General features: G+C 43.8%; 1 protein-coding gene across 1 annotated transcript in view; it reads left to right on the top strand.

Annotated features, from left to right (window-relative positions):
- DOCK2 (dedicator of cytokinesis 2) overlaps window positions 1-14,495 on the top strand; it is a 407,441-nt gene that overhangs the window by 36,183 nt on the left and 356,763 nt on the right. The window contains exons 7-9 of the mRNA XM_082836577.1: window positions 4,627-4,762; window positions 7,136-7,290; window positions 11,279-11,360. Coding sequence (XP_082692703.1) covers window positions 4,627-4,762; window positions 7,136-7,290; window positions 11,279-11,360 — 373 coding nt within the window. The remainder of the gene's footprint in view (window positions 1-4,626; window positions 4,763-7,135; window positions 7,291-11,278; window positions 11,361-14,495) is intronic.

Raw genomic sequence — 14,495 nt, 5'->3', positions numbered from 1 at the left:
CTCTAGTTGTGGTTTGTCGCGGTGTGCAGGCTTCTCATTGCGGTGGCTTCTCTTATTGTGGAGCACAGGCTCCAGGCGCGCGGGTCTCAGTAGCTGTGACTCGCGGGCTCTAGAGCGCCAGCTCAGTAGTTGTGGTGCACGGGCTTAGTTGCTCCGCGGCATGTGGGATCTTCCCGGACCAGCACTCAAACCCGTGTCCCCTGTATTGGCAGGTGGATTCTTAACCACTGCACTACCAGGGAAGCCCCTCCTATTTAATTCTTATAACAGCTCTATGAGGCATGCAGTTTTAGTATCCTCATTTTTTCAGATGAAGAAGCTGAGGCTCTTAAAGAGGTTAACTAACAGGTCCAAAGTCACATAGCTAGTAAATGGCAGAACCAGAATTTAGACCAGGCAATCTGACTCTAGAGCCCCTGGGCCTCACCATTGTATACTAGCTGGATAACATTTGAGAACTGTAAAGGCCCTCCCCGTCCTGATTATGTGAATGCTCTCCAAACATCCTACTTACTTGTTTATTCATCCCAACAACAAACATGTATTAAGCACTTATGATTGGCCTGATTTCCTGCTAGGGTTTTTGAGGCCACAGAAATAAAAGCTCCTGTACACTAAGGGACCACAGTCCAGTTAAGAGTGAGCTACAAGTAAACTATTGATATGTATTGTGGTAACTTTGGTGGCTTAGGAGGCAAGAGCATTCTTAATTCAATTTGGAGAAGGAAGTCAAGGAAAGCTTCCTGGAAGAGGTGACCACAGTTAAATTTTGTAAGATAAAGAAGTGTTAAGTAGGTTTTTAAAAAAAGGGAGGCTGAGAGTGCATGAGAAAACATAGCATGTTCAGAAGACTGCAAAGTGGATCAGAAGCCTGGAACATAGGGCCTGAGGGGGAAGTGGAAAGAGCCTATTAAGTGGGAATAAAAAAGAAATTTTCCTAGCAGCCAGGCTTCCTTGCCTTTGTCACACGCACTAGGAAGATGATCCAAAGAGGAAAGCCAATGGGTCCAACTTATGGCTGATTCCCATCCCAGGGGCACGATCCCTCTGCTGGTTCCCCTGCTGGCAGCTGGCAGGCGAGTCCAAATCTGCTTATTGTGCTCATCATCCCAAAGTGACAGGAAGGGTTTGCTCTGCAGCTGTTGCTGCCATTGGTACAGTGATATCTTTAGCTGAGCATGGTTGCAGCTGGGACGTGGGAATTGAGGACGTTTTGCTGCTTCGCAGTAATGGCGTCTGTGACCTTCAGATGTTTCCTCATGGGCGCTTCTGACAATAAGGACCAAGGATGGAAAAAATGGTCACCACTCTTAGGAAGCCTTCCCTGATTTTCCTCCACCCCCCCTGGCTGGGTTAGGCACTCTTGCAGGCCCTTAGCACCCTGACCAGTAATTACCTCCTTACCGGCCTGTCTCCCATGCTGTTTTGGGAGCTCCTCTAAGGCAGATGCATTTCTATGTGCTGGGCATAGGATCTGCATGCAGTAGGTGAATGGTGGTGAAAGGAGAAAGAGGATCCTCCCTAAATCAGCCTCCCTCCACAGCATTGCCTGGATCAGCACCGTGCTTTCAGTTTCAGTCAGTTGCCTTTGGGGAAGTGAGAGACATCCGCAGAGACAGAGGCCCTGAGCTAAGGGGCCCCTTGTTTCTTGCTTCACTTCCCTGATGACTTCAGCTGGAAGTGAGAGAGATTTGTGCACCTTAAATTAATATAGGCCTGGTGTCTTGGGGGTTCAGAGCTCTGATATGGGATAGGCAGCTTCCTGAAAACCAGAAGGCCAGATTTCAGGTCAGAGTGTCAGGAACAGCAAGAGGACCATCAGCCTCAGGCTGTGAGAGTCAGGGAAGCAGGACTCTGAGTCTTGGAGGACTGGTCAGAATCAGCCTGTTTCTTCCCCCAGAAATTCCATTCCTTCCTTCAGCCATCAAACTTTTGTCGAGCACCCGAGAGGCCCTCAAGACACAGACATTTACAAAATACAGCCTCTCTATGCAACAACGACAAAAGGCAAGCAAAGAGAACTAATAATAACTTTCTGAGTGCTTACTGTCTGCCAGGTACAGTTTTAAGCACTTTCCATGCATTAACTCGGTTAAGTCTCGCGACAACTCTGTGAGGCAGGTACTATTATCATCCCTATTTCTTAGATGAGGAAATGGAGGCTCACAGGCTGATTAGGTCATTTTGCCCAAGATGCACTGGAATTTGAACCAGGTAGCTTGGCTCCAGAGTTCAAGCACTTAACCACTGCATTCTACTGCCTCCTGTGGACTATGAGGATTAGTAAGAGAAAGAGAAGTAAGCAGACAGTTGAGTAAGAAGTCACGCGTTTCATGAGAGGAGGAAGCGTGAACAAGAGGGTGGGAGGAGACAGGGCAGGGTGTGACACCTGCCCTGCATCACACAACACTGGCAGGAATTATTAGGTGAAGAAATGTAGAGAAAGAGAGAGAGAGAAGTTGAGAGGAGCTGAGAGATGAGCATGAATATGGAGAGGAAGGTAGACAGGGGCTGGAATCTCGAGGGCATGAGTACCAGGTGGAAAAGTTCAGATTTGTCCAGAGAGCGATGGGGAGCCACAGAAAAAGCCATTTCTGTTTTCTTCACCTTAAAAATTTTTATTTTTTTGAAAAAGGCATACAGTGAGGACTTCCTCCCCTGCCCTCGTCTTGGGTTCATTTTATCACTTTCTTGAACAGAGAGAGCAGTGGGGCTACCTTCTAAGGAGAAACTGTCAAAATGCTCAGTTCTCCAAAATGAATGGTTTGCTGTCCTATTGGGAAGAAGCCTCTCCTGATCTTGGGTCATGGGAATCCCATCAATCCTGCCCCTTGTCTACTAATGCTTCCAAGTTTCAAATGAAACTGGTAATGGACAAGCTCTTTGGTATCAAGGAGTGAGGAACCCTCAAATGATTCCTTCAAATCTCAAGACAGCTGGACCCGGGAGAATGTTTTATTCATACATTTTAGAACCGAATCCACTTTGATAAATTTCGAAGAGAAAGGAGCTAGAGAGATGTCGGCATTAAATTACGTATTGGCTGTGCTTCGTCTTTTCCCAGGTCGTGAGAGCCTCTGCTCAGCATTAGTTGAATACATTTCTTCCCCCTTAGCATTGCCCGTTCAGCAGCATGGCTGTGCAACATTATGAGTCATATCTAGTTGGAAGTTAATTTCCTAATGAATGTGGACAAATGGGTGAACTTTGGCTCCCTTCTGTTTGCATTTGGATGACATGAGAGATGTGCCTCTCAATCCAGTTGACAAATAAGAGTTGAAAACGTAGTCTCCTTCATCTGTCCTTGCTGCCCTGACCCTGTCTGGTGATTGGTGGTAGTGGTGCCTAAGCAGGACCACCGTTGTTCCTCTCAGAGTCTCCATCAGCCCACCGCCCCCTCCCCTCTTTGTATGGACAACTGAGGTCCTCCATGTCAACATCAGATGCAAAAGCAGCTTCAGGTTAGGACCTGTGCAAACATAACCCCTGTCCACAAACCCAGTGCTGCCTCTAAGAGCCTCCTATCTTGAAAGTATACCATAAAGGTTAAGAGTGCAGACTAGGATGCCATGTTACTTTTTACTAGCTATGTGACCTGGAGTAAATTATCCTCAGTCTTTTCTTCATCTGTAAAATGCAGGTATTAATAGTACTTCCCTCACAGCGTTGTTACAAGAGTTAAATGCCTTAATATGTGTGAAGAATTTAAGGTACAGCTTATCGCAAGTGCTGTGTGCCTATTTTGCTGTTACTAGTATCATTGATGCCAATCAGAATGGCAGATGCAGTTGAAACAAATCAATACCAAACAGGGAAAATCTTGTGACCTGGAAGTCACAGAGCTAAAGAGCACACTGTGGGTAACAATGGATATATGTGAGATTTCTCCCCCAACGACTGTTTTCAAGGTACCATTGAATAAGCGGTACATGAATACCTTCTCTGCATATGTATTATATATCATACTATATTATGTTATGTTATATAAACATTAAACAAATAGAGATAAGGCAAAATTCTCCCTTGACCCCTCTACCCCTCCTAGTCCCAGTGCCCTACCTCTCCTCACAGGCACGCATGTTGGTAGTTTGGTGCATTTTGTCCATACCTTTCTCTCTGTACATGCACCCAGGTAACATACCTGCCTTGGTTTCTTTGTTTGCTTGTTTTTTACTTAAAACACACTGTATGCATCTTTCCATGCTTGATTTTTTTCTTCACTAATACATATCATTAAACATATCAAAACTATATCATATTTTTAAAACCCAACTACATAGAATTCCATTACAGATGACAGTTTGTCATTCCCCCTTTGACTGACATTTTAGTTTTTTTCAACACTTTGCTGATGCAACACACATCCTTGTTCATTGTTTTTCTAAGTTCAGTATCACAGGAAATACACATTAAAATTTTCTTAATACACACTACCACAGTACCTCCCAGAAAGGCTGAGCTATATCAGTGTGACTCCCAGCTGTGTGCAAGGCTGTCTGTATAGAGCTGTGCTATGGGAGCCTATGATCCTCAGAAATCAGGTGAGCTTTCTGGTAGAAACTTCTCACCAACACTCTACAGGCTTCAACCTCCCTTGATTTATCATCTCACATTTTTGCTTTTCAGAATCCTTGAGCTTGATCTGATTGTCAGAGATGAAGATGGAAATATCTTGGACCCTGATAATACCAGTGTCATCAGCTTGTTCCATGCACACGAAGAAGCGACTGATAAAATCACAGAGCGTATCAAGGAAGAGATGGTGAGCTTTGTGAACTAGGCTTGGCCAAGCGAAGCAGGCTTTAGCACGTCATAAGCTTAAAATAATAAGCTAATTAACCAGACTGTATATTATTCAAAGGGACAACTGTCCTATGACCTGAGATCATCAGTAACCACATGCATTTTATTGTGTTTTTGTACTTGGATCTTGATTCATTCCACAACCAGCCCCCAGGTGGTTTAATGCCAGGCAAGTTTCCTGTTCTCACGGACCTTTTATATTCCAGAGAGGAAAAAAGAAGAAATGTTAAAAATGTAAATAATTCCAGATGGCGATAAGTTTCTAAAAGGCAATCAATTAGTGTTATGTGAATCAGAGTGAATCAGGAGCTATTTTAAAAGGTACCATCAGGAAAGGCCTCTCCCAGGAGGGACATCTGAGATGACACTTGTATAATGTGAAGGCAGCAGGCCTGGGAAGATCTGGGGACAAGATGTTCAGTGCAGGGGGATCAGCAAGTGCAAAGGCCCCGAGATAGGACTGAGTTTTGAATGTTCAAGGAGTAGGAAGGTCAGTATGGATGGGCCATAATGAACAGTGGAAGAGTGAAGGCAATGCTTTGGAGAGGTAGGTAGCAGGAGCCAGTTCTCATAGGACCTAAGGGTCATAGGGAAGAGCTAAAATATTATTCCAACTGTGGTAAGAAGCCAATAAAAGATTCCAAGGAAACAATCTTTACAAGGTTAACATAATCTGATTTATATTTTTAAAAAGTATTTTGTCCACTGTGTATTGTTTGAAAGCAACTTTATTTTTAGCTCTACTGAGATATAATTTTCATACAATAAAATTAATTCATTTAAAATTACAGTCTAATGGATCTTATTAATACATAGTGTTGGGCAGACTCTACCGCAATCAAGGTATAGAATAGCTCCATGATCCTAAAAGGTTCTCTGAGTTCCTTTGCAGTCAACCCCCTTCCCCAGTCCCAAGCCCCAGGCAACCCCTTTTGTGACTATATTTTGTCTTTTCTAGAATTTAATAAAAATGGAGTCATATGTCTTTTTTTTATAAATTTATTTATTTATTTAATATATATTTTTTATTTTTGGCTGTATTGGGTCTTCGTTGCTGCATGTGGGCTTTCTCTATTTCCGGCGAGTGGGGGCTATTCTTTGATGGGGTGTGCGGGCTTCTCATTGCGGTGGCTTCTCTTGTGGAGCACGGGCTCTAGGTGCGTGGGCTTCAGTAGTTGTGACACGTGGGCTCAGTAGTTGTGGTGCATGGGCTTAGTTGCTCTGTGGCATGTGGGTTATTCCTGGACCAGGGCTTGAACCTGCATCCCCTGCATTGGCAGGTGATTCTTAACTGCTGCACCACCAGGGAAGTCCCATATGGTTTTTGTGTTTGACTTCTTTTACTCAGCATGCTATTTTTGAAGTTCGTGTTGTTGTATGTATTAATGTTTTTTCCTTTTCATTGCTGAGTTGCTATACCATTGACCAGTTGCCAGTGGTATATATCATTGATCAGTTGTTGAATATGTGGGTTGTTTCTAATTCAGGGCTATTATAACTAATAACACTATGAACATTTTCATATAAATCTTTGTGTGGGCGTATGATTTTATTCTTTCTGGATAATAATCGTTGGAGCATATGATAAGTACATATTTAACTTTTTCAGGTACCAACATACTATTTCCCAAAAGGCCTGTATAATTTTGCATTCCCATCAGCAATCTATGGGAGTGCCAGTTCCTCTACATTCTTGTTAGCACTTGATATTGTCAGTCTTTTAACTTTAGCCATTCTAGTGGTTGTGTAGTGGTATCTCACTGTTGTTTTGAATGTCCCTGAATGACTAGTGATTTTGAGCATCTCTTCATGTGCTTACTGGCCTTTACCATTTGTATCTTTTTTTTGTGAAGTGTCTGTTCAGATACCTTGCCCATTTTCATTGCGTTGATTTTCTTGACATTGAGTTGTAAGAATTCTTTGTATATTCTGGATACAAATTCTTTATCAGATACATGTTTTGCAAATAAATTTTCTCCCGGTGTGTACCTGACTTTCAGTTTCTTAAATGTGTCTTTCAAAAAGGAAAATTTTCAATTTTGATAAAGTCTGTTTAAGCATTTTTTTTTCTTTTATAGTTTGTGCTTTTTATGACACTAAACTTTATGTGGAAGTCTGGGTCATTTGTGGTATTTCCCAAGATCAAGGCCAAGAGAGTCAAAGTGACTTGGCTCAGACAACAGGAACTTTTGGTGGAAGGCCTGGATATAATGCTGAAATCTTTAGGCTTGAAACTTACATGATTCTTAATATTCAGGGCCATCTTTCTGTTGTTCTAAGTGGTGCTGGGCTAATTTTCTCCATTTTCCTCCCTTTTTCTTCCACCTCTCAGTCAAAAGATCAGCCTGATTATGGAATGTATTCCCGGATCTCCTCATCCCCTACCCACAGCCTCTATGTCTTTGTGAGAAACTTTGTGTGCAGAATTGGGGAAGACGCTGAGCTTTTCATGTCCCTCTATGACCCCAACAAGCAAATGGTCATAAGGTAAGTGTTCAACATTGCCTGACTTCTCTGTATTCGGGAGGTTGGAGTTGGCAGAGCTCAGAGTGCCTTTTCCTTCCGCCATCACTTGTGGAGAGATTCCCACCCAGTAGAGAAACAGTCTAGCTGAGAATGTGGAAATAACTTCTTTTAGGATGTGGGAGTCAGGTGGAAATGTTACTTTCACCACTTTTTTTTTTCCCAGAGTAGGGTTATGGTTACACCGTAGGGTTTTGTAAACAGTTCTTTGATTACTAGAAAACAACCAGAAATAACAAGATTCAGACAGGTAGCACTGAATAGAATAAAAATACCTATTTTAAAAGGAGAGTTAAGAAATGAATGGTGAAAACGCCCTGTCCTCAATGGCAGTAGCAGGCTAAGAGTGTGGGCTCTGGAATCTGTGTGGGTTCACATCGTGCCCCCACCATTTACTCTTTCTTAACCTTGGGCACGTTGTTAATCTTTCTTAAGCCTGAGTTTCCCATTTGCAAAATGTAAGTGTCAACCTCACGGGGTCATTTCTTTTAGTTAGACTTTAATAAGTAAAAGCACAGGAAGCACAGGGCCTGGCACATGGTGCTCCAAGTGGCAGTGGTTATCATTGTTACTACCTTGATTAATTGTTCTTGGAAATGGAAAAAGTAAGGGAACTTCCAGGTACCTCAACTCGAAGAAGGGAAAATACGTTTGGGAATCTCCAGAGGAAAGACTTTGATGTACTTCTGGCCCCCACCACCAGCCCTGGCGTCTGCTTATGGCTCAGTCCATCCTTCCTCCCAGGTGACCACTGCCTGTCCCCTCCAGTGGGGTTCTGAGCCGACACGTGGTCCTGTATTTGAGATCCCAGTTAACGCAGTACAGTGGAGCTGGAGCATGATCCTTCTGCTTCTGTGGAAAAAATGATATCTTCTTACCTTGGTTGTGTTGATGATTAAAGGAGATAACATATAGTTCCTACTGAATTATAAAATTCACTTTAGAAAATAATGGCTCTCATGGAGACATTTAGTAAACATAGAGGGGCTGTCCATCTAAGAAGACGGAACTGAGGTCTGTATATGATCTCACATAATCGTCATTACTCCATGTGATTTGGGTGAGAAAATGAGGCTCAGAGAGGTCAGGTGACTTGCTCAAAGGCACATATATTTATAAATGGCGGAGCTGAGCTGTTCACCCAAGTCCATCTGACTCCGAAGATAAGCTAGTTTCCAGTTTTAGTCTGTAACCAAGGAAAGAGTTGTATCAAATATCCTCAGTGGTTCTCACCAGGGTCTTAGCACTGTTGCGGTGGAAAGCTATTCTTTATAGCAAACTTAAATCCCTAATTTAAAGAATGAGCCCAGCTCATCTGGCTAGGCCTCAGCAGACACTGTGAACAAGTGTACCTCCTCCCTTAGAACCCACTTTGAGATGGTCTGCGTGTCATAGGCCCCTTGCTGTTCCCTGTCAGCTGCTCCAAGGCACCTGTGACGAAGATCCCAAAAGCACTCCCTGCCTCTCAGAAAACACAAGGATTCCTCATGGCTGAATTGACAAGGGTGCCCGGCCTGCTGGCTCATCTAAGTGATGGATGGCCTGAACCAGCCCTGTGGAGGGAGGCAGTGGATCAGTGAGGTGGCAGCTGTGTTCCCCGATGCGCCACACCGAATGATGCGCTCAATGGGGCATGCCTGAGTGATGCCTCTGAGAGTGCCAGAGACACAGGGAAGCCCTCGGGAGAGTGAGGGCTGAGGAGGAAGGGGACAAAGGGGCAGAACCCTGCTCCCTCCCCCGCCCCAAGGATAAAGAAAAAAAGAGTAGAAAACAAAGAAAGAAGAGAAGAGGCATGATACAGGAAAGGGGCAGGGGAACTTGGAAGCACTCCCCAAGTCGGTCTGACTCTGGGTAGCTGTTCTCTCCCTAAGAAACCAAATTTCTCCATTCCTGCCTTCCCTAGCCAGCGTGTGCATACAGTGAGCCACAGGCAAGTTAGGGCATCCTCAGTATGGCCCAGATGTGAGCTGGGGAGGATTTGGCTGGGACCAACCTTTCAATATTGGGACGTACGATGGTCCGATTCCAATGGATGCCTGCAGAGATTTGGTTTGGGAAAGTTAAGATAAATTTTGGTAGTATGAAAAAGAAAGCAGTTCAGGCATCAGGCCAGTGGCAAGGCTAATTTCCAAAAGGAGCTCAAGAAAGGGTTGGAATGGTTCTCCCTCTTCCCCTGAGGAGGGTGTCATGTGGAAGAGGTCTTACCTGTCTGGGTGCCAGTAGGCCTTCAGATTTACCACCCAGGTCTTCCTGGGCAAAGATGGATGGGGCCAGCTCAGCCTTCTAATTGCTTTTCTGATTTATGATTCTCTTGCCCCTAGAAGAAAATTGCTGGTGCCTAGCGTTTAGACCTAGCAGGCTAGTTCCCTACTGGACATGCCACATGTGATTAAAGGTCCTGGGAAATACCCAGGTATTTCACTATGACAGTCCAGAAATAACCAATGGAAAATAATTAAAACAATTTTGGGGGGGGGGGGATGGAGCCTTGGAGACTTCTTGGTTATTTTGCTGAAAATTCCACTAAAAATTTTAGATCTTACTAAAAAAAAAAAAAAAAGTACATTTAACTTGATTAAATTTTAACCATTGGTTAATCTGGGACAGTTTTCTTTTTGTTTTAAGTGCTATTTCCCCCTTGAACCTTGCTCAGACTGCTCTTAATAGTCTTCTAGGGGTGAGTGGAGAGAAAAATCAAGGCATCAGAGAGAACAAACCTCTAAAAAGAAGGCACTGTGCTGAATTCTCTTATTATGCCTTTTTCGGGCTGACGTGGTTTTTGAGTTTTATTTTGTTTGTATCCTGATTCAAGATAACGGGCATTTATTTAGAAGCAACTATATGCTCCTGGATGGCATGGAAAACTGAATGACTCAACTCAGCAAACTCTACCAAGCTTCTCCTAAGTTAAAGAATGCTAGATTTCCTGATCTTGTCGATGCCGCTAGACTGACTAGTATGAACCACACAGGGTTGTGTGTATGGTTGCTAGAAGATGTGTATTGATAAATGATCAGATGTCAGAACTGTGTGACTGCCCTTCATAAAACCTGTCAGTGGGTTCTCATTACTATCAGGATCAAGTCAAAATCCTTGAATGGCCTATAAAGCCTACATGGGCTGGCCCATCTTTCTATTTTTCTCTTACCATTTTCCCCTTGGATCTGTCTTTTAGGTGCATCAAACTTCGTCCTGTCTCAGGGCCTTTGCACGCATGTTTGCTTTGCCTGAAACATTTCCCTTTCCCGCTCTCTTTTTCCTGACCAGCTTTATTTACATGTCACATCCTCAGCAAAGACTTCCCTAACCACCCAGTCTAGGCATGGTTCTTCTGATAATACATTCTCACAACATCCTGAACTTTTTCTTTGTAGCATGACTGCATATAAATAGTTGCCACGACTGCATTTAAATCATTACTTAAGTGTATCTCAGATAATGGCTAAGGCCCTCTATGGTCCAACACAGTGTGACGTTCCTTCAAGGAAACGGTCCGCCATCTAATGGATAATTTAAAATAATGCAGATCTTTACTCAATCTTGAAAGGGGAATAGGGTGGGAAGGACAAATACATTCTTAATGCCCAGCAAAACGTACAAAAATCCTTTCCCTCTCACTTCTGCCACTCTTTATCACCTCTACAGAGAATGCTGCTGCTCTTCAAAAATATTAGATAGCTGGGTTAGAATTTGCTTACTAGGTGGCGGAGGGAAAGAGGCTGTGAGTACCAAGTGTTAGTAATTCCTTACCCCTGCCTGTCTGACGTCTGTCTCCCTGACGGGACTGTGATCTCCTGGAGGGAGGGACAGACATGGAGAGCCTGTCTCAGACACTCCCATGTCCCCAGTTGCCAGCTTGGTGTTGGGCTCATAGCAGAGGCTTGGTGAATATTTTTACCTTATGAATATTGAGACCCCTAGCAGTAATGGGTTGCCACCCCTCTTCCCACAGCGAGAACTACCTGGTGCGATGGGGCAGCAGGGGCTTCCCAAAGGAGATTGAGATGCTCAACAACCTGAAGGTGGTCTTCACGGTAGGTGTGCATTGTCCTCTTGTACCACATCCCATACTCACGGACATGATCTTGGAGATGGGGCTGGTCAGGCGCTCAGGAGGGAGCGTGGCCTTGGTGCAGAGCTGTGTTCTGGGCTTTCTGTAAAAGGGAGCTATTGGGAAGATGGATCTCCTGCTTGCTCTCTCTTCCTCGCTCCCTATCTTACTCGTGTGTACACAGTGCAGAGCACTGTGTAAACCAGCACAAGCCTCTTCCAGCAGTAATGTCTAGGTGGACTAGGTACAGCAGCTACTCTGATTTTCTGGTTGATTCATGGTTAACTTGAGTTCCTGACTTTGGTTCAGACCATCTAAAAACCTTTCCAAAATACATCAGATTAAAAAAGGCCTTCCTAGAACATTGACTGCCTTGGTAAATTAGACATTCTGAACATAATTAAGTCATAGATGACTAAAGATCTTACGATTCCCTGGGATCATCCTTCTAAATACCAATACTCACCAGGCAAGACGTAACAGAGAAATGTTGAAATCAATTGCTATTTGGATGATTTATTTCTGAGAGTGAACTGGCTTTTTAGTTCTAGAAAGGAGAAACAGTGGAAAGAAGGAGATAAGAGTTATCATTTCCAGCAGAAACCCCTCTCTTCTGTTTTCACCGAATGGTGTTCAGAGTATGATCTTAAGATATCTGAGGATATTGGTGTTTTCTGCAAGCACCTCTGGGGAGAAGAGCATTTATGAGATTTTTCACTGTGTCACCTGTGTTAGCAAGAGAGATTACAGAGGAGGAGCGAGGGAGGGGTTTGGGCATTACAGAGTGACCGACATGCTGGATTAACCTACCTTGCTCCACAACAATTTTCCAGTTACAGGCCATTAAGTTCTGTGTCTTATGTTACAATTAGATTGGAGTGCAGCTGATTTATTTTGTTCGTTATTTCCTGAAAAATGGGCTAGAGGCATGGAATAAGATCATAGATCCTAATTGCTTAGACAAAGTTTTCTTGGCATATATAAATGTGCCTCGGTGCCGTTTGTCTATTATTAGTTAGAAGGAGGAGCCTATTTATTTTCTTGATAAATAGGAGAGTCCCACGGGGCTTCCTGATTAAACCAAGAGACAGATGTTTCACAAGAGGGAGAGGGACGGGGAATCAATCAGTGGTTCATTTTGCAGAGAACCAATTCATGATGTAAACGTGCAGGAAAGGTCATCAGTAAATTTGTGTCGCTCAATAATAATGAGAATGTGGTCCTGCCTTTGCGGAATTCTGCCTGTGCCACCACCTCTTCTTCACACAGCAAACGAACTTGAGAGCCTTGGTTGACTGGTTTAATGGGTTGACACTTCCTTCTCTTGAAATGATGGGAATCTTCATTTCAGGACAAGGAACGTCATGGTGCTCTAGCTTCTTTTATTGATTCAAGTGCTACCCAGTGAGCACCTACTGTGTGTAAGCTCTGTGCTATGTCTGGGGATACAGCAGTGAGTAAGCTGATAGGCTCCTGCCCTCAGGGTGTGATGGGGGGAATTCAGAAAATAATTAAATGAATAAATAAACAAGAGAGATCTCAGAAGGCAATCCATGCCATGCAGATAATTAAAACAGGGTGATGTGATGGCGTTTGACTGGGAATTGCTTTCAGTTGGGCATCGAGGTGATGTTTTCGATATGAGATACGACTCGGCAGGCACATGCCTTGCTGGCCTCCTTTCTCCTGTCTCCGGATGTCAGCTCTTCCTAGTCTCCTTGGAGGCAGAGCCCAAGAAGCTGGCACGTGGCTTGGGCTGATGGTGGAGTTTCCCTTCCGTCTGCTTTATGAGCGTTCACCCTCCGTGGCCCTGTAAGAGGAAAGCGCACATACCGCGAGGTTTCCTAAGACTTTGCCCAGTTTGGGGGTTGCTGCTAACACATGGGGGACAAGACTGAACAGTAGAAGGAACACTAATGAATGACTAAATCAGGTAACGCGTGTTTTAAGTTTCGTGTCTCAGCTGCCCCAAACGTCTGAGTTTTGTGAGGCCCGAGTGAGAATGATCGGGAGACACCGCAGACTGAAGCCTAGTTCTGAGATTGCCTGTTTATACACTCTCCAGAGAATGACCTGTGTTCAAGCATTTTTACTTTGCTCTCATAGCAATAAGCTTCTCTAGTACCAAGGGCCTCCGATGAGGAAGCTCTTAAAGGTCTGGTGTCTTCTTTTGAGCAAGTGAAATTTTTTCAGAGAAGAGGAGTGGAAAATGGACTTACCTAGGAATCTTAAATAGTTACCTAGTGTATTAATTTGCTAGGGCTGTCATTACAAAGTACCATAGACGGGGTGGCTTAAACAATAGAAATGTATTTTCTCACAGTTCCGGTAGCTGGAAATCCAAGATCAAGGTGTTGGCAGTGTTGGTTTCTTCTGAGGCCTCTCTCCTTGGCTTGCAGATGGCCACCTTCTCCTTGTGTGTTCATGTGACCGTCCTTCTGTGTGTCTGTGTCCTAAACTCCTCTTCTTATCAGGACACGAGTCATACTGGATTAGAGCTCACCCTAATGACCTCATTTTAGCTTAATCACCTCTTTAAATGCCCTGTCTCCAAATACAGTCACATTCTGAGACATGAAGGGGTCAACATATGAGTTTGGGGGAGACATAATTCATCCCATAACATTTAGGAAGGAACCTGTCAGGTGGCAGGGCTTCTGTGTCTCTGGAATGCCTCTGAAAGATACCAATATAGATATTTCAAAAATACAAAAAATCCTAATGGGAGGAGGGAAGTAATTAGGGATGGAGGTCGTTGTGAGGGAAGCAGGGCTTGAGCTGTTAAGGATGGAAAAGATTTGGATATATAGAGGAATAAGGGGTAAACTTTAGAGGGGGAGGTACAGATGTGGGGCTTAGGAAGAAAGATCTAGAGTCGAAAGTGAACATTGTGTGTTTGTGGAACAATAAAGAAATCTTTGTGACAAAAATAGAGTACTTGCATGCTGAGAATAGTGGGGAATCAGTGGGATAGGACAGCTGGAAATATATTTTGTCTAGGATATTTCATGTCAGCTGGGGAAAACTAGCCCTACCAGGGTAGCAAATATCGAGCTATTAACATTGTTGCCGGGAGAGAAATGAAATGATGAACGTGCTCGTAAAGATGAGTTTCAGG

The sequence above is a fragment of the Leucopleurus acutus genome (genome assembly GCF_964270905.1).
Source record: "Leucopleurus acutus genome assembly, chromosome: 3".
NCBI lineage: Eukaryota > Metazoa > Chordata > Mammalia > Artiodactyla > Delphinidae > Leucopleurus > Leucopleurus acutus.
This window is presented reverse-complemented; position numbering and strand designations above follow the sequence as displayed.